Source organism: Palaemon carinicauda, chromosome 43 (genome assembly GCF_036898095.1).
Source record: "Palaemon carinicauda isolate YSFRI2023 chromosome 43, ASM3689809v2, whole genome shotgun sequence".
NCBI classification, from domain to species: Eukaryota; Metazoa; Arthropoda; class Malacostraca; order Decapoda; family Palaemonidae; genus Palaemon; species Palaemon carinicauda.
In genome coordinates, this window is record NC_090767.1 from 60,150,428 (window position 1) to 60,171,499 (window position 21,072).

Genomic DNA, 21,072 nt, shown 5'->3' on the forward strand with positions numbered 1-21,072 from the left:
TACTGAAATATGTCATGAGTATATTTCATAAGTATAAAGTTGGTATGTTTGATGTCTACTGTGTTCCAAATATGACTCTCTCTAAGTTTTTAATTCTGATAACAGTTTGTGATGGCCTAACAAAATAAATGAGACTACAATTAGTACATACATACATATACCAAGGCACTTCCCCCAATTTTGGGGGGTAGCCGACATCAACAAATGAAAAAAAAAAAAAAAAAAAAAGGGGGGGACCTCTCCTCTCTACGTTCCTCCCAGCCTAACAAGGGACTCAACTGAGTTCAGCTGGTACTGCTAGGGTGCCACAGCCCACCCTCCCCCGTTATCCACCATCTACAATTAGTATGAGGAACTAATTGAAAGTCATAACAACAAAGAGATCGGGAGGTAGCGACGCCGAAATGGCTTCCAAACGTACCCGTAAGGGAGGTATCACACAAAGCCGATGAGTCTAAAATTAATATTATTAATTCATGTCTCGCTACCTAAAATTATCAAAACAGATAAAATTAACAATATTATTAATTCAACGTGTGTCGCTACCTAAGATTATCAAAACAGATAAAATTAACAATATTATTAATTCAACGTGTGTCGCTACCTAAGATTATCAAAACAGATAAAATTAACAATATTATTAATTCAACGTGTGTCGCTACCTAAGATTATCAAAACAGATAAAATTAACAATACTGTATTATTAATTCAACGTGTGTCGCTACCTAGAATTATCAAAACATAAAATTAACAATATTATTAATTCAACGTGTGTCGCTACCTAAAATTATCAAAACAGATAAAATTAACAATATTATTAATTCAACGTGTGTCGCTACCTAGAATTATCAAAACAGATAAAATTAACAATATTATTAATTCAACGTGTGTCGCTACCTAAGATTATCAAAACAGATAAAATTAACAATATTATTAATTCAACGTGTGTCGCTACCTAAGATTATCAAAACAGATAAAATTAACAATATTATTAATTCAACGTGTGTCGCTACCTAAGATTATCAAAACAGATAAAATTAACAATACTGTATTATTAATTCAACGTGTGTCGCTACCTAGAATTATCAAAACATAAAATTAACAATATTATTAATTCAACGTGTGTCGCTACCTAAAATTATCAAAACAGATAAAATTAACAATATTATTAATTCAACGTGTGTCGCTACCTAGAATTATCAAAACAGATAAAATTAACAATATTATTAATTCAACGTGTGTCGCTACCTAAAATTATCAAAACAGATATTTACAATACTTAAATTGGGAGTAAGGATCTCCAAAACGTCGGACATCTTGAAAACACAAAAGCTACGAAAACAAACCCGTCTGGCTACCACTGGTGCTAGAAGAGAATGCGAGAAGAAGCGTGGGTAGTGGTAGGGGTGGGAGCAGGTAGTCGTAGTAGCGGGCAGTAGGATGTAGACCAGCACCTCGTAGTATCGGGGAATATTGAGGAAGGAGAGGTCTAATTGGTAAGGGACCTCTGGTAGTGGTTCTAACACGCCCCAGTTACTATACAACACTATTAGAGTGAGCTGGGTTTATTCCTTGTATTCCATGCAACTTTTTTCTCTGGTATATTTAGCAGTATTTATACCTTAGAAATGGTGCTATAAGGAGCATTTCATGGGGCGACACAGGTCCCTCGCCCTGAAATAGATTTTTCCTTAGTGAAAATCCCTTAAATAATCCTTTTTTCTATTCCAGGCTCACTAAGTTTTCAATTCTGATAACAGTTGTGATGCCCCCCCCCTCTCTCTCTCTCTCTCTCTCTCTCTCTCTCTCTCTCTCTCTCTCTCTCTCTCTCTCTCTCTCTCTCTCTCTCATTGCGAAATAACCCTTTTCTCTATCTTTTTTCTATTCCAGGAAAGCTCGCCTTCAACGGCCTACTGAACTTCGGCAAGTTCGACGACCTCACGTACGAGATCTGGGAGTTCGTCCCCTTCGTGCTGATGGGGATCTCGGGCGGGCTCTTGGGCGCCCTATACAACCACATCAACCTGAAATTGACGGCTTTCCGCATGAAGTAGGTTCACGGGGCCGCAGTTTGTGCGTTTTTACGGGTTAGGAGGTCTTGGTATTAAATATCTGTGGTTAACTTGTACTTCTAAACTCTGACATTATTTACTTGTGAAATTAATACTTTACTTTATTATTACTTTATGGTAAGCGGAGATTGAATATATTAGGAGTGTCTTCATGATCAAAGGGTCCTGGTGTTGAAGGGCCGTGGTTCGTATATTTATACCGGTTAGGAGGTCTTTGTATAAAATCTTATCTATGGTTAACTTGCACATCTTAACTCTAAAGTTATTTACCTGTAAAATATATTATTTTCTTATAAGCAGAGTTTAAATAGTCCGAGAAGAGTGTCTTTAACCCTTTTACCCCCAAAGGACGTACTGTTAAGTTTCACAAAAGCCATCCCTTTACCACCATGGACGTACTGGTACGTCCTTACAAAAAAAACGCTATAAAAATCTTTTTTTCATATTTTTTGATAATTTTTTTTAGAAAATTCAGGCATTTTCCAAGAGAATGAGACCAACCTGACCTCTCTATGACAAAAATTAAGGCTGTTAGAGCAATTTAAAAAATATACTGCAAAATGTGCTTGATAAAAAATAACCCCCTGGGGGTTAAGGGTTGGAAATTTCCAAAGAGCCTGGGGGTAAAAGGGTTAACACTAAAGTTATTTACCTGTAAAATATATTATTTTCTTATAAGCAGAGATTAAATAGTCCTAGAGGAATCTCTTTAATGTTCCAAAGGGTTGAATTTACTCAGCAAGGGAGATATCTATTCCGATAAAGCGTCCAGAGATTATTTCTCTTACCTTTCAACCGCTGAAATATAATCCGTTGGCAGGTACATAACTCGTCCGTGGCAGAAGATCCTGGAGGCCGCTTTTGTGGCCTTTATGACGGCCGTGGTGGCCTTCCTCATGATGTACATCATCGACGATTGCCGGCTGATTTCCGAGGAGTCGGCTTATCCCATCCAGGTACGGGAAGTATTGGGGTTCTATTGTACAACCCTCCGAGTCCTTTTTGTTTATTGTTTGTATGTATATCTATGAAAGATCTATTTTAATGTTGTTAATGATTATTATTATTATTATTATTATTACTACTACTTGCTAAGCTACAACCCTAATTGGAAAAGCAGAATGCTATAACCCCAAGGGCTCCAATAGGGAAAATGTCCAAGTGAGGGAAGGAAATAAGAAAAAACTACAATATAGATTTAAGAAAAATAATATTAGAATAAATCTTTTTATATATAAACTATAAAAGCTTCAAAATAACAAGAGGAAGAGAAACTAGATGGAATAGTGTGCCCGAGTGTACCCTCAAGCAAGAGAACTCTAACCCAAGACAGTGGAAGACCATGGTACAGAGACTATGTTACTACCCAAGACTAGAGAACAGTGGTTTGATTTTAGAGTGTCCTTCACCTAGCTAAAGAGTCTCTTCTACCTTTACCCATATTTTAGTTGTTCAATACTTTTCTGTGGTTTATTTTCTTATTTCCTGTCCTCACTTATAGCAACCTGCTTTTCCAACTAGGGATGTAGCTTAGTTACTGTAAGAGCTATTTTCCCTGTTGGGGCCCCTGGGCTTATAGCATCTTGCTTTTCCAACTAGGGTTGTAGCTTAGCATTTAATAATAATAATAATGATAATAATAATTATTCGGTGCAGAAGATACAAACCCTTGCTCTTTAAAATGTTTTCAGTAGGAACTCGTCTGTTAACCCTTTCACCCCCAAAAGACGTACCGGTACGTTCTTGCAAAACACTGTTAATTACATATTTTCACATTTTTTTTATAATTTTACGAGAAACTTCAGGCATTTTCCAAAAGAATGAGACCAACCTGACCTCTCTAGGACAAAAATTAAGCTTGTTAGAGCAATTTAAAAAAATTATATAGCAAAATGTGCTCGAAATTTAACCTTATGGCGGGGGTAAAAGGGTTAAAATGTCGAGGTGCCGGTAGTCACGAGCAAGTAAGTGGGAAGCCATGGCTTCCTCCACCAGTATACCGAGTAATTGATTTCAGCCGTTGGATAATACTGAATAGTGGAGACATACTTTGCCTCAACTGGTCGTTTTGATTTTAATTTTATTCCAGTTTAATAAAGGTTTCTGTGTACCCGCTGATATACTGTACACGTTCTGTTCTTGTTTACTGTTTAACGTCATTCCTGTTGTTATTCTCCCATCATGAGGCTCAATACGACACAGTATTCTAGAAGTTTTATTCCAGCTGTGACCAAGTTGTGGAATGATCTTCCTAATCTTAGGGTAGTTAAATCAGTTGAACTTCAAAAGTTCAAAGTAGGAGCAAATGTTTTTATGTTGACCAGGCTGACATGAGTCTTTTTATAGTTTATATATGACATATCTGTTTTTGACGTTGTTAATAGTTTATATATGACATATCTGTTTTGACACTTACTGTTTTTAGAATGATATATTGTTAATTTATTCTCATCATTTATTTATTTCCTTATTTCCTTTTCTCACTGGGCCATTTTTCCCTATTGGATCCCTTGGGCTTATAGCATCTTGCTTTTCCAACTAGGGTTGTAGCTTGGCTAGTAATAATAATAATATATGTTTTTACTGTTTTTAGATTGATATATTGTTAATTTGTTCTCATCATTCATTTATTTCCTTATTTCCTTTCCTCTCTGGGCTATTTTTCCCTATTGGAGCCCTTGGGCTTATAGTATCTTGCTTTTCCAATTAGGGTTGTAGCTTGGCTAGTAATAATAATAGTGATGGTGATTCAAATCGTAACCAAATTAAGAATTTGTCACACCATTGATGGAACGAGAACTTCGAGATATTCCTTCATTTTTACAGCTCTTATTATTATTATTATTATTATTATTATTATTATTATTATTAGCCAAGCTACAACCCTAGTTGGAAAAGCAAGATGCTATAAGCCCAAGGGCTCCAACAGGGAAAAATAGCCCAGTGAGGAAAGGAAATAAATAAATGATGAGAATAAATTAACAATATACAGTGAACCCTCGCTACTTCGCGGTTCGACAATCGCGGATTCACCACTTCGCGGGGTTTTCCCATAACCCATATATATATACATATCGCGGATTTTCCGGAAAATTCGAAAATACCGCGAAATCTGAAGACAACCAAATACGATATTTTGTTACCTGTAATTCCATTAATACTGTAATTAGTAATATCTGCTCTTACTGATTGTTCATTGCATTACATATGATATATAATTCAGCACAGAAAGAAATAAAACACGAAAAGAGAATGTGATCATACGATAATTCAGTACGTAGTAAAATTAAATCGAACATGAAACGCAAATCAGATGCAGTCATACCATATTAGAATGGTGTGTACTGTAATGGATGTGCTTCTTTTCCATGAATCTTTTGTATGTATACGTACGTAGTACAGTACTGCATCCAATAATATTCTTTGTTGCAAAAATCACATTTCGAATACTGTAAGCGTACGAGAGAGAGAGAGAGAGAGAGAGAGAGAGAGAGAGAGAGAGAGAGAGAGAGAGAGAGAGAGAGGCGTAAAATAGCGTACGTAAATTTTTATTATTATTGTTATTATTATTATTGTTGTTGTTGTTAATAAAATTATTATTGTTATTATTATTAATCATTATTATTATTATTATTACTGTACAGTATTATCATTATTTATTATTATTACGGTATTGTACTTAATCTACGTACGTTCAGTATGCGCGGGGGCATCTTCTATGAGTAACCAACGCGCCATAGTACTAAGACGGGTTGTGATTGGTTCAAGCGCTGATAGATGACGAATCAAAACTCAAGTTTTGTTATCTAGCCTGTGATTGGTGTTTTGCCCGCATCTTCTACCCGCAGCATCAAAGTTCTCGCGGGGCTGCATCGTTCACTTTCTCTTTCCGCGTATTGCTGAGTAGACGTTCTTAAGTTTGTGAAGTTTAATCTGTGCTGTGTGCGACTGTTTTAAGTTGAACTTTTTGTTGAACTTTCTGTTACAATGCCTCCCAAGCGTTCTGCTTCTAGTAAGGCTGGTAGTGAGCCTAAACGCCACCGAAGGATGATGACGATAGCTGAGAAGGTTACGCTTCTCGACATGTTAAAAGATGGTAGAAGTTACGCGGCCGCCGGCCGCCATTTTGGCATCAACGAATCCACCGTTCGCTACATCAAGAAGGACGAGGCGAACATTAGAAAGACTGCTGCAATCACCTTTAGCAGATCAGCGAAGCGAGTCGTTACAACGCGTAATAAAACGATCGTACGCATGGAAGGTGCTTTAGCTGTGTGGATTGCCGACTGCCGGAAGAAGAACATAGCGTTGGATACGAACACCATCCAAACAAAGGCTTTGAGCTTATATGAGAATTTTGCTGCAAAGGAACCTAAAGAGGACGACGGCAACCATGCTGAAGATGATGATGATGCAGATGATCCTCAACCAGGGACATCCACTGATTCCCAGCCTCAGAAACGTTTTTCCGCAAGCAAAGGATGGTTCGCGAAGTTTCAGAAACGCTTCGCCCTGAAAAGCGTTTCCCTGCATGGGGAGTCTGCTTCCGCTGACACTGCCGCTGCTGAAACTTACGTGAACCAGACTTTCAAGAACATTATCGCTGAAGGTGGATACAAGCCGGAACAAGTCTTTAATATGGATGAAACCGGCTTGTTTTGGAAGAGAATGCCGTCGCGAACTTTCCTGTTCAAAGAGGAAGCCAAAGCCTCTGGCTTTAAGGCATTCAAGGATCGCGTTACCCTCGTGATGTGTGGCAATGCTGCTGGATTTTTGTTAAAGCCGGGGCTTATTTATAAGTCGAAAAATCCTCGCGCTTTGAAAAATAAAAATAAGAATCTCCTTCCCGTGTACTGGATGCATAATCAAAAAGCATGGATTACGAAGATGCTGACCTCCAACTGGTTCCACCAGTGTTTCATCCCGCAAGTCCATGAATATCTCTTAGAGAAGGGCTTGCCATTCAAGATCCTTCTCCTTATGGATAACGCTGGTGGACACGCAACTGACCTGTCGCGTGAGGGCGTTCAGGTTGAGTTCCTGCCACCCAACACCACGTCATTAATTCAACCAATGGACCAGGGGGTTATCAGGGCGTTCAAGGCCCTCTACACGAAGAATACCTTGGCGGACCTCGTTGCGTGTGTGGATGCTGCCCAAGATGACGAGGATGAAGACTTCAACTTGAAGGCGTACTGGCGGCAGTACACCATAGCCACGTGCCTGCAGAATATTCAAAAGGCACTTCAAGAGATGAAACCTGCAACCGTAAATGCGAGCTGGAAGAAGCTGTGGCCCGATATTGTTTACGACGACAAGGGATTTACTCCGTCGGAAATCCAACACTCTGCAATACGGAAATCTGTGCAGTTGGCTGCCATAATTGGGGGTGACGGGTTTGGCGACATGACGACTGAAGACGTCGACGAGTTGTTGGACTGCCATTCCCAGCCCCTAACTGACGCAGACCTCGAAGACCTGACGAAATCGGCAAGTGAGGAAGAGAGTGAGGGTACCCAGGAAGAGACCCAAGAAAATGTCGAAGAAACGGGCTTAACATTAGAACGGCTTGCCAAGTTCTGCAACCATATGAAGGAGGCGAAAGAAATGTTACAAGAGTGGGACGAGGATATGGTTCGCTCGATGCAATTCTGCAACAAGGTTGATGACATCACGACTCCCTACAGGATGCTCTTGGATCGAAAAAAGAAGCAGCGGCAACAACTTCCGATCACAATGTTTTTCCAGCCTCGCAAAAAAGAGCCAGTTCCTCCTGCTAGTACGCCTTCGGAAGAAATTGAAGAAGTTGAAGAGGTGTCCCAGGAAAAGACACCTCCGTCTGAAGAGACGTAAAATACTATCATTGACTGCACAGTAGAACACATCATCAGCTTCATCATCATCATTTCTACTGTGCAGCAAATTCATCGCCATCGTCATTCAAGTTTTTCTTGAACTTCTTTCGTGGTGAGTACAGTAACAATCTTTATTTTTTACTTTAACCTGTTTTATAGTTTAGTAATGTACGTACTGTATGCATTAAGTTAAAGGGAAGGTTTTAAAAGTCTACATGTTGTAACCTATCATATTTTTTTTGTTTAAAATTTACATTTACGTACGTAAAACAATCTCTCTCTCTCTCTCTCTCTCTCTCTCTCTCTCTCTCTCTCTCTCTCTCTCTCTCTCTCTCTCTCTCTCTCTCTCTCTCTCAAATTGTTTTCCTGCTTTGCTACGCACAAGTACTGTATAATTTATATTTGTAAGGTAACATATTTTGTAAATGCTTTTACTGTAAATACTGTATGTACTGTATCATTATTTATCACTATCATCATGCGCGTTAAATGCCTTGTTTGTTCTGAGCGTGGTTGTTTACTGAGCGTACACGCCGTCGTTTCAGGCGGCGTCATAAAGAAAAAGATTTCATTTGGAAGTCCTAAGAAAAATACGTAAACTAAAACATTGGTAATAAAAAAATCAACATACAGTACTGTATAATCAATATAATCGATGCAAAAACTAACCTATACGTACATATATGTGTACACTAAATGAGTTTGTTTCTTCATTATGATCAGAGATGAACGTAAACAAAACATTGGTTGCCATTTTTTATCGTGCTTTTTAGGTGTTTAGGAAACACATGATATAAAATCGCCTTTAATATTTGTGCCTTTTTTAGTTTAGGGTGCTGTAGTACATGCATTAAGTGTTCTGTACATTAAAGGGTGGTTTGTTAACAGTACTACGTACAAGGGAAGGTTTTAAAAGTCCGAATATACATGTTAAATAAATAGGTAAATATGCTGTCACTACTTCGCGGATTTTCACCTATCGCGCCCGCGTCTGGAACCTATCTACCGCGATAAACGAGGGTTCACTGTATCATTCTAAAAACAGTAACAGCATCAAAACAGATATGTCCTATATAAACTATTAACAACTTTAAAAACAGATATGTCATATATAAACTATAAAAAGACTCATGTCAGCCTGGTCAACATAAAAACATTTGCTCCAACTTTGAACTTTTGAAGTTCTACTGATTCAACTACCCGATCCACGCATTCGTCGGACTTGGAGAGCACTGCCTGTCTGAAGGAAAAAAGGGCTCCGGCCCTCTTCTCCCCGCTTTGGATGATCAGTCCTTTCAGAATGTCCTTTAAAGATCGATTGATAGGAGTTAAGGGGCCCATACACGTTCAAAAAAAGCGTCAAAATTTTGCATCAAAATTTTGATGCAAAATTTGAGTGTGAGTGAGTTTTATGTCAATAAAAGATTTAAAGCAAAAACCTTGAATGATCAAATCCGTTTGATATTTTTTGACGAGTCGTCAAATTTTTGATGCGGGTGTGGGCTCCTGTCAAAATTTTGTTCAAACATCTTAGTCTTTTTGACCATTTCCGACGTTTACCAGGAGATTCATCAGAGTCCAATGCCAACACTAGTACTATGGCCACTGATGCATCCATGTCGAAGATTTGGCGATACTGAATTTTGATGGGAAAAATGCCTAAACGTGTGTGGGCAATTATGTATCAAAATTTTGTATCAAAGTTACACGTCAAAATTTTGATGCAAAATTTTGACGCTTTTTTTGAACGTGTATTTTAGGCTTTACATATAAGCTACTCCTACCTTTTCTCTTCATTGACGGAAGAAAGAGATGAGGTTATGTGCTTCTTTGTGCTACGTCTCGTCTGTTTGCAATTGTTCGCTCCTACGAGTGCCATGTAACTTGTCTCCAATCATTCTTTCCTGTGGGAGCACCACCTCGCCTGTTAGCGATCGCTCGCACCTAAGGTAGAGCCGTTGTTATGTATAGTTAACCATTTGTAATGAGTCGTTAGTTTAACCTTGCTGCACTGTAATTGTTTAGTGGCTACTTTCCTCTTAAGGCTAAGGCTAGAAGAGAGACTTTAGCTATGGTAAGCAGGAGGACACTCCAAAATCAAACCATTGTCCTCTAGTCTTGGGTAATGTCATATTCTGTACCATGGTCTTCCACTGTCATGTTCTTAAATTTCTCTTGTAGTTTTTCCTTATTTCCTTTCCTCGCTGGGCTATTTTCCTTCTTGGAGCCCTTGGGCTAATAGCCTCCTGTTTTTCCAACTGGGGTTCTAGCTTAGCAAGTAATAATAATAATAATAATATGTTTACTTTGCGAGAAACATCTTTAAACTTCCAGATCTTTACAGTTTATTTTAGTCGAAAAGTTCTGGACTGGAATGTTCCTAGTTGGTATATAAAACAACCGTTTACCATTCTGGGGGAAAAGAGAGTCGGATTTTCGACAATTGCCAGAACTACGTCTGTTAGATGTTTTTTTATTTATAAAAAAGTGCCGTGCATCTCCACGAGGTCATTTTAAAAGTGGACTCGTTCTCCAGGTTCAGTGATAATGATTTGATCATAGTATGGTATTTGTGATCGTACGCTTCTATAGGAGCACTTGCTTACAATTAGAAGTTCTTGACGTTGAGGAGTCTTCCGTTTGCGCATGCACAGTACAAGAACTCGCTCTCCTTTAGGCTTGTGATTGTGCTCTACAAAGAGCACACATTCTTCAAGTTTTTCTCATATTTTTTATTTCACTTGCTCGTTTTAATGAGCACTCGCATATTCATACACACTTTGGATAGGTGCTAATCACTGGCATGGTATCTCCTCATATCTCACATTCATCTATTGGAGCATTCACATGCAAGCACACATAGAGGGCGCACACTCAGGTGTGCTATCCTCTGATCACAAATATAACCCCTTTAATCTTTAATGCGTGCCCTCCTATGTGGCTTACACGCTTTCATGTTGGAACATATTAGCTCATCAGCGAGAGCATTTAATGGATAGGCAGTACCTGAAAGTAGCAAGCAAGACCAGTTGTCAGTGAGGATCTTGTCGATTGTAAGACAGGCACTCGTGTGATACCATGCTCTTCTGTTTGTCAGACTATTGTTTTTAGGGACCCTTCCAGGATGTTTAGAGGATTATTAACCCTCTGTTACAAACTATTCCTTAGTCTGTCACTCGTTCGTAAGTTATGGGAGAGACTCCTTTCGTTTGACAGTGAGGCTAGTTCCCCTCAAACGGCTCTACAACGATCGTTTGACAGTGAGGCTAGTTCCCCTCAAACGGCTCTACAACGATCGTTTGACAGTGAGGCTAGTTCCCCTCAAACGGCTCTACAACGATCGTTTGACAGTGAGGCTAGTTCCCCTCAAACGGCTCTACAACGATCGTTTGACAGTTAGGCTAGTTCCCCTCGAACGGCTCTCCAACGATCGCTCTGGTAATTTCTGTACCACCATTAGCCTACAGCCTGAGTTCTTACCTTGAGGTGCTATCTGAAACAGGAATACGGTGGGACGGTCCTTATCGGAAGAACTCCTCGCTTTGGAAGAATTTGAAGCCCACAGATTTATCTGGGGAGAGATTGGTCACCCACCTGTATATCCAATCCATTTTAAAGATATGGCAAACGGAACAAAGCTAGCTTTTCAATCGACCGGTATCGCATGCAGCGTCTCTGCATAAAACCTTTCCAAAGGTGTTCGGCAAAGCACTCGTTAGCATTGAGGAACAGCTATGTTTACAAGCTTGTCTTTAATTCTAAAATGGTTGTTTTTCACCGACCCTCTTCAAGGAGGAGGAGACCTCTTGGTAAGTTGTCATGGTAGAAATAGTTGTAAGATTCTCTCGGGCAGGAGAACTGTCCAAGCAAATATACTCCGTCAACAGGACGGTAGGGATCCCTACTTCAAGAATAGCTTGAAAAGGCTTTTCATTAAGCCATCACCATCGCGTGGTCTGCTCAAATTTGTCACCTGAACAAGAAACGTCTAGTTTTCCATGTGTGTTTGTTGGTAGTGTTCTAGGACGCCTTACAACATAGTGTTCTAGGACGCCTTACAACATAGTGTTCTAGGATGCCTTACAACATCCCTGGGATTTCTTTACATTTAACTCTTGGCCGTTTTCTTTCCTGTTTCACTGATCGCTTGGCAATTGGTAGATGATATCTAGGCTCACCATGACTTCAATCGCTCCATGGCAACCACACGCCAATTGTATATGGATCAGCTGTTTTTCTTGCTCCAATCGTAAGGGGAATCTCCTCGAACATTGCGAAGAAATATACCGCACTGCCCTTGTAACAAGTTTTAATTTAGGACTTTAAGTCTTAAATTCATTAGAGTTATGAAGACTGGAGTAGCTTCTAGAGGATTGAAGCCTCGTGAAACTGTTAACAAGAGATCACACTCAACCACTTTCGACGAGCCACAAATATGGCTGCGACCCTCGTAACCTTCCTTTACTTCCCAAGCCCTGCTAAGCAGTTAAGAATAGCATTCCTTTAGGCTGTATCACAATTCAACCAGGAAGATAGAAGCGTTTCGTCACCTTGATTCAGGAGTGCGTGTTCAGGACCTTGATCCCAGCCACTCACAACGTCAAGTCCTCCTTCACAACGTCAAGTCCTCCTTTAACTTGTCTAAGAGATTGGTATCCGGAACCAGGATCCCTTCTCCTCCGTCCTGAAGGACGCCGCGACTATTCGTACAGCAACGGTAAGAATAGGAGAAGAGATCCTAACATGCTGTACTTTCCTGATTTTGTTTGACAAACGAACTGTTCCTGCAAGAGAGGAGACGTAAGGACCACCCTGAATTCGAGTGCGTCAAGTCGTACATATTGGATTTTTCCCCAGCTGTCGAGAACCTGGCGGGGACATAGTCCCTGAAGACAAATGAGTCTGCTACCAACAGTCGATTGTATGGGCCCCTTTACCTATGGGAGTATACCTGGGTACCTGTACACTTGGCTTAGTGGTTGCTACTCAACATGTAATAAACTTAGCTTCATTTGACAAACATATTGAGGTAACAATGTGTAATTCTAGAACGAGAAGGAAGATGAACTGGCCTCTCTGCCTCTTGTTTTTTCCCCTTACCTTGGGGCTGAAGCAGTCGCTCCTTTATTCGCCGGATCGCCAGATGACGTTAAACTACATTATCGAACACCGTTTCTTAAGTAGGTTTGGTTTAAAGTGTTTCCCCATCCTCATAGGTCGTTAGGAAGTCGACACTAGTCGGCAGTTTCACTCTTACACAGTAACAAAGTGGTGATAATGTACTCCTATTAAAGAACTCTGGTTTGTATATTTATGAAAAGTACAAATTACTTTTAACCCTTTTACCCCCAAAGGACGTACTGGTACGTTTCACAAAACTCATCCCTTTACCTCCAAAGGACGTACTGGTACGTTTCACAAAACTCACCCCTTTACCCCCAAAGGACGTACTGGTACGTTTCACAAAACTCACCCCTTTACCCCCAAAGGACGTACTGGTACGTTTCACAAAACTCACCCCTTTACCCCCAAAGGACGTACTGGTACGTTTCACAAAACTCACCCCTTTACCCCCAAAGGACGTAGTGGTACGTTTCACAAAACTCACCCCTTTACCCCCAAAGGACGTACTGGTACGTTTCACAAAACTCACCCCTTTACCCCCAAAGGACGTACTGGTACGTTTCACAAAACTCACCCCTTTACCCCCAAAGGACGTACTGGTACGTTTCACAAAACTCATCCCTTTACCCCCAAAGGATGTACTGGTACGTTTCACAAAACTCATCCCTTTACCCCCATGGACGCACCGGCACGTCCTTGCAAAAAACTGCTATCTAAATTTTTTTTTGCATATTTTTGATAACTTTATGAGAAACTTCAGGCATTTTCTAAAAGAATGAGACCAACCTGACCTCTCTATGACGAAAATTAAGGCTGTTAGAGCAATTTAAAAAATATATACAGTACTGCAAAATGTGCTTGAAAAAAAATAACCCCTGGGGGTTAAGGGTTGGAAAGTTCCAAATAGCCTGGGGGTAAAAGGGTTAAAAGTTTGCTATATTTATTGAAATCCCAGGATTTATTATATCATCTAATCGAGGGATTATATAATTGTTTTTTTTTCCTTATAATTAGTCAGTACGTAAAAGTCGGTCTGCCTTGTGCGTTCTTAAGAAGTTCCAAAGTCTAGCATAATTAATTTGCTCATCTGATTATAGCAATTGTAGAAGGACTTTAAAGTCTAATTGATTTGTGTTTTGTAATCAAAACATACATACATACATACATATACCAAGGCACTTCCCCCAATTTTGGGGGGTAGCCGACATCAACAAATGAAACAAAACAAAAAAGGGGACCTCTACTCTCTACGTTCCTCCCAGCCTAAACAGGGGACTCAACCAAAACAATTTATTTATTTCAAACGCAGGTTTTTATCATTGAAATCAGTTATTTATAAGTTAAGAGATTCTTTAGCTATGGTAAGCAGCTCTTTTAGGAGAAGGACACTCTAAAATCAAACCATTGTTCTCTAGTCTTGGGTAGTGCCATAGCCTCTGTACCATGGTCTTCCACTGTCTTGGGTTAGAGTTCTCTTGCTTGAGGGTACGCTTGGGCACACTGTTTTATCTTATTTCTCTTCCTCTTGTTTTGTTAAAGTTTTTATAGTTTATATAGGAAATATTTATTATATTGTTACTCGTAAAATATTTTATTTTTCCTTCTTTCCTTTCCTCACTGGGCTATTTTCCCTGTTGGAGCCCTCGGTCTTATAGCATTCTGCTTTTCCAACTAGGGTTGTAGCTTAAGTTTTTATAGTTTATATAGGAAATATTTATTTTAATATTGTTACTCTTAAAATATTTTATTTTTCCTTCTTTCCTTTCCTCACTGGGCTATTTTCCCTGTTGGGGCCCCCTGGGCTTATAGCATTCTGCTTTTCCAACTAGGGTTGTAGCTTAGCAAGTAATAATAATCATAATGATATTAGTTATTATACAAGAGTGAGAATACTGTATATCGGGTCTGCGGGCAGGGTTACGATAACCACACTTCAAGTCGCTTTTTTCCCCGCAGATGTTTTGCCGAGAAGGGGAGGAAAACGCCGCAGCGGCCATCTGGTTCCAGACGCCGGAAGAGAGCGTGAGGTCGTTGTTTCACGAAGGCTCGGGTGAGTACTGCTACGCCAAAGTGAAGTCTTTAGTGTTTAGTGTTTTGGAGTTCTGGCTTTGAGAAACTTTAAAAGTTACTGATATGTTGGGGTCCTTGGGCTTATAGCATCCTGCTTTTCAAAGTTGGGTCGTAGTTTAGCCAGTAATGATGATGAAGAGAGCGTGAGGTTGCTGTTTCACGAAGGCTCGGGTGAGTACTGCTACGCCAAAGTGAAGTCTTAGTGTTTAGTGTTTTGGAGATATGACTTTGAGAAACTTTTAAGTTACTGATATATTGGGGCCCTTTGGTTTATAGTATCCCGCTTTTCCAAGTGGGGTCGTAGTTTAGCCAGTAATGATGATAATATCCAATCGCAAAGGACGCAAGGTCGTATGTGCGACTTCCCTCGTAGTAGCTACCATCGGTATGCCTTACTTACGTCTTCCTTCTAAGGGAAATCCCTTGGGAGGATTTTAGTATTTTGGAGTTATGGCATTGAGAAACATTAAAAGTTGATGACATGGTGGGGCCCTTGGGCTTATAGTATCCTGCTTTTCCTAGTGGGGTCGTAGTTTAGCTAGTAATGATGATAATGCTCAATCGCAAGGACACAAGGTCGTACGGTATCCGCGACTTACCTCGTAGTAGCTTCCATCAGTGTGCCTTACACAGTGTTTAGTATTCTGAATAGCTTCATGGCCCCATCTCCAGGTCATTTACCTTAAATATAATCAATTCAAAGCCTATTTAGCTTATCCATTACATCAACTTTTACTACTTAAAGTAAATGTTACCAATATCAGCACCACCATAATGACTTTGTCTCGGCAGGATCCTTCTCGTGGTCGACCTTGAGCGTGTTCTTCGTCTGCTACTACTTCCTGGCCTGCTGGACCTACGGCCTCGGAATACCCGCCGGCCTCTTCATCCCGACGCTGCTCTGCGGCGCAGCCTGGGGCCGGATCGTCGGCAAGACCATGGCCACCCTCTTTCCTGACCAGGTACGAGAAGATGAGCCGTCGCTGTTGTTGATAATCACTAAACGTTCGTCTTTTTGTTCTTTCTTGTTTTTCTTTGCTTTTTCTCTTTAATAATTTGTTCTCCACATCTCAATTTAATGTTTCTGTTCTGTGTTTCTTATATAAATGATCTTGGACGGTTTGTGTGACCTGGGTACTTCCAAGATAAACTCAAAGTTGCAAATCACTATCGTATTTGAGAATCAGAAACTGAATGAGCAAAATTAGTACAAAATTTATATTACAATTTAAGTTCTGATATAATTTGTCAAACACATTCGAAAGTAGAACATCAAAGGCAGATTTACACCGACTCGCACGGGTGCCCTTTTAGCTCGGAAAAGTTTCCTTCTAGCTGATTGGTTGGACAAGATAATTTTAACCAATAAACAGGAACTTTTTCTGAGCTCAAAGGGCACCGCTGCGAGGCGGTGCAAATGCGCCTCATTAAAAGAAATTGATTATAGTCTTCATCTTTTCCATATGCCACATTCCATTATTTAAATGAAGACGGATCCACCAGTCCATACTATAGTTTATATAGGAAATATTTATTTTAATGTTGTTACTCTTCTTATTTTATTTTCCCTTGTTTCCTTTCCTCACTGGGCTATTTTCCCTATTGGGGCCCCTGAGCTTATAGCATCTTGCTTTTCCAACTAGGGTTGTAGCTTAGCAAATAATAATAATAATAAAAAAAATAGATTTTCCCTTGTTTCCTTTCCTCACTGGGCTATTTTCCCTGTTGGGGCCCTTGGGCTTATAGCATCTTGCTTTTCCAACTAGGGTTGTAGCTTAGCAAATAATAATAATAATAGTCAATTCTTTTTAGTGAGGCAGATTTACACCGACTCGCCGGGGGTGCCCTTTTAACTCGGAAAAGTTCCCCGAAATGGCACCGCTGTGAGGTGGTGCAATCGCTCCTCATTAAAAAAAATTGAATATAGTCCACCTCTTCCATAGTACAAAGATCTAATCTCGAATCGCAACTTCGCAGGACTGGGTCGACGAGGGGAAGTATGCCCTCGTCGGGGCGGGGGCCATGCTGGGAGGCGTCGTGCGCATGACGCTCAGCCTCACGGTCATCCTCATGGAAGCCGTCGGCAACATCACCTTCGGGCTTCCGCTGATGATCGTCCTGATGGTGGCGAAATGGGTCGGGGATTATTTCAATGAGGTGACGTCTTTTTTTTTTCTTATGAGTGAGAGGAACCCTAAAGTAGTTTTATATGCAGTCATTACATCTCTCTCTCTCTGTCTCTCTCTCTCTCTCTCTCTCTCTCTCTCTCTCTTCTCTCTCTCTCTTTCTTCTCTCTCTCTCTTTCTCTCTCTCTCTCTTCTCTCTCTCTCTCTCTTTCTCTCTCTCTCTTTCTCTCTCTCTCTCTCTTCTCTCTCTCTCTCTCTCTCTCTCTCTCTCTCTCTCTCTCTCTCTCTCTCTTATAAGTAAGAGGACCCCTAAAGTAATTCTATTTTATTTGTAGACTTTACAAGTCTTTTTTATAAGTGAGAAGAACCTTTAAGTAATTCTATTTTATTTGTAGCCTTTAAAAGTCTTTTATAAGTCAAAAGAACCTTTTAAGTAATTCTATTTTATTTGCAGCCTTTAAAAGTATTTTTTATATAAATCAGTTCCCTTTAAGTAATTTTATTTTATTTGTAGCCTTTAAAAGTCTTTTTTTATATAAATCAGTTCCCTTTAAGTAATTCTATTTTATTTGTAGCCTTTAAAAGTCTTTTTATAAGTAAGAGGAACCATTTAACTAACTCTACTTATTTGTATCTATCACAAGTCTTTTTATTTATAAGTAAGAGGAACATTAAATAATTCTACTTTTGTATTCATGGCCGTTAAAAGACCAATTCATATATATTAATTTTAAGAAAGATTTATCAGCAAATTGTACAGTGTCTTTGCAGCATCCCATTGGGCCTTAGTTGCAACTGCTTCAGGTTTTTCAACACCTCCTTTCCTGGTCTCCAACTTTATTTTAACTAGAGCGCCAAATGCTCGCCCAATTCCTAACACCAGGCTCTAGATGCCAAAATTATTAATCCAATATAAACTCAAGGTTGTAATTGGTGCATCGTCTGTTTACGTAGTTTTATAGAGAAATTATTTAGCTTTTTAGTGCTATTTTCAGTTTTTTTCTATCAATATTCCTTTTTAAGTTTCGCTTAAAAGTGTCGCCATAAGTATGTTGACACGTGACCGCCCCTGGGGCCCTCCCCCCACCCCTGGGGCCCTCCCCCCGCCCCTGGGGCCCTCCCCCTGCCCCTGGGGCCCTCCCCTCACCCCTGGGGCCCTCCCCCCGCCCCTGGGGCCCTCCCCCCGCCCCTGGGGCCCTCCCCCTGCCCCTGGGGCCCTCCCCTCACCCCTGGGGCCCTCCCCCCGCCCCTGGGGCCCTCCCCTCACCCCTGGGGCCCTCCCCCCGCCCCTTGCTCCCTGGTAAAGTCATGAGCTTTACGGCCATTTTTACACAGCCCGTATCAACGGATGGTTAATCTGTGTTAATATAATAACATAATCCCTAATCTTGCTTATGTCGTCTTGGTTTCTCGGTATAGAAAAAACTACATCCTTGTTATGGCACCTAAACCACCTCCTTTGTCCGCAGGGTCTGTACGACATTCACATCCAGATGACGGGAGTCCCCATCATGGGCTGGGACGCCCCGCCCCTTTCCAACAACATCTACGCGTCGGAGGTGAGTTACGCCGAGCTTCGGAGTTTCGCGGGAAAGTTAAGGTAGTGTTTTTTAACCTTTTTACCCCCGGGCTATTTGGAAATTTCCAACCCTTAACCCCCAGGGGGTTATTTTTTTCCCAGCGCATTTTGCAGTATATTTTTTTTAAATTGCTCTAACAGCCTTAATTTTTGTCATAGAGAGGTCAGGTTGGTCTCATTCTCTTGGAAAATGCCTGAATTTTCAAAAAAAAAATTATCAAAAATATGAAAAAAAAAATGTAAATAGCAGTTTTTTGCAAGGACGTACAGGTACGTCCATGGGGGTAAAGGGATGAGTTTTGTGAAACGTACCAGTACGTCCTTTGGGGGTAAAAGGGTTAACTTGGTGAAGCTTTGGGTGATCAACGATAGAGGATGTCGAGATCAGAATTCTGGGGAAGTTTAGTAACAGAACGTCTAGTAATATCGAAAGATTAATCTTCGCTTACAAAACTTATTTTGTTGACGTCTCGCTTGATTATACACTTCTCTCCTTTTATCTTCTGTGTAAGAAGCAATTCTATCGTTTTGTGAATAGCTCTCTCTCTCTCTCTCTCTCTCTCTCTATTTTGTTGACGTCTCGCATGATCATACACTTCTCTCCTTTTATCTTCTGTGTAAGAAGTAATTCTATCGTTTTGTGAATAGCTCTCTCTCTCTCTCTCTCTCTCTCTCTCTCTCTCTCTCTCTCTCTCTCTCTCTCTCTCTCTCTCTCTCTCTCGTATACAGACAGACAAAACAGATATCTAAATAAACAGATAATTTTATAACTTTGGCGGAGGTAATAATCAGATGAAATCAGATTAGCCAAGTCTGCCAACGTTGCAAAATATCACTAGATATTTATTCAGTTTGAGAGAAGAGCGCTGTATTTACGTAATCTTGAAGGATATATCGTTTGAATTATGCCATTGAATAAAATCACAGGTTTTTATATAAAAGTTTGTTAATTTATTGTTTATATATATTTATATATAGTTATACCCCTCCCTACGTTGTTAATCACTCCAAGAGACCCGACTTGGCAAATTTCTACGTAGGTGGGATTTTCCCGTAATAAAGTGACATGTAATTAACCCTTTTACCCCCAAAGGACGTACTGGTACGTTTCACAAAACCCATCCCTTTACTCCCATGGACGTACCGGTACGTCCTTGCAAAAAACTGCTATTTACATTTTTTTTTTGCATATTTTTGATGATTTTTTGAGAAACTTCAGGAATTTTCCAAGAGAATGAGACCAACCTGACCCCTCTATGATGAAAATTAAGGCTGTTAGAGCAATTTCAAAAATATATATAGCAAAATGTGCTTGAAAAAAAAATGCCTGGGGGTTAAGGGTTGGAAAGTTCCAAATAGACTGGGGGTAAATGGGTTAACAGGAAAGAGTACTTATAAAATGCTCTCATTATATGAAAACCAGGTACTTACATTAATAAGTTTCTATTTAAGTACAGTCTTGCTCAGTACAACACTTAGAACATTACTTTACAGCGTAGAAACAAGCGTAAGATCCGGGAATGTTACTTGAAGTAGATTTTACTTTTTATATTAAATATTTAAGGATTCTCTCTCTCTCTCTCTCTCTCTCTCTCTCTCTCTCTCTCTCTCTCTCTCTCTCTCTCTCTCTCTCTCTCTCTCTCTCTCTCACATTTTTGTTATAGATGGTTAGAGATTCAGTGGTCGGGTGGTTTAGCAAAGAGGGCCCTCTCTCCCTTACCCTGGTGAGTTGATAATAACTTAAAATGTAAACTTACTCCTTAGAAATCGATCGAAAATGTCAGATCAACAGGGAACACCACTGTAGCGAGGCGCTACAAATTAAGGAATGACCGCCAGAGGGAGTTGGCGCGGTTGTGATATGATAGTAGTAGGGGAACTAGGGTAACCTCTGATGCAGCTACCCTTCTAATTCTGCCACGTATCCCCCTCGAAGCGTAAAGGCTATTCAGGGTGCAGATTGCCATGTGGCGTGTCAAGAATACGTCCCCTGATTATATACGATATCCTTGAGAGTAAATCTTAAGGGTACACGCGCCAGAAGTTAGAATTCTGTGAAACCTTTGGTTTGATTCTCTGGGAATATCACTGTAGTCATATATACCCTTGGGAAGCTACTAAAGGAACCTTCCATCAGGACGTCATGGCCATCTCACCCAAAAATAGATTTTTCGCTTCGCTCAAAATCCATTTTTCTGACCCTGCTTACAAAAAGCCCTCTACCCCGTCCCACCCTTAGATACGCC

General features: G+C 40.2%; 1 protein-coding gene across 4 annotated transcripts in view; it reads left to right on the forward strand.

Moving 5' to 3' along the window:
• Window positions 1–21,072, forward strand: part of ClC-b (chloride channel protein 7) — a 74,767-nt gene that overhangs the window by 48,694 nt on the left and 5,001 nt on the right. For all 4 annotated transcript variants that reach the window (XM_068365864.1, XM_068365865.1, XM_068365866.1 and 1 more), the window contains 6 exons: window positions 1,891–2,050; window positions 2,893–3,028; window positions 15,008–15,101; window positions 15,914–16,083; window positions 17,099–17,278; window positions 18,717–18,806. In XM_068365864.1, coding sequence (XP_068221965.1) covers window positions 1,891–2,050; window positions 2,893–3,028; window positions 15,008–15,101; window positions 15,914–16,083; window positions 17,099–17,278; window positions 18,717–18,806 — 830 coding nt within the window. The remainder of the gene's footprint in view (window positions 1–1,890; window positions 2,051–2,892; window positions 3,029–15,007; window positions 15,102–15,913; window positions 16,084–17,098; window positions 17,279–18,716; window positions 18,807–21,072) is intronic.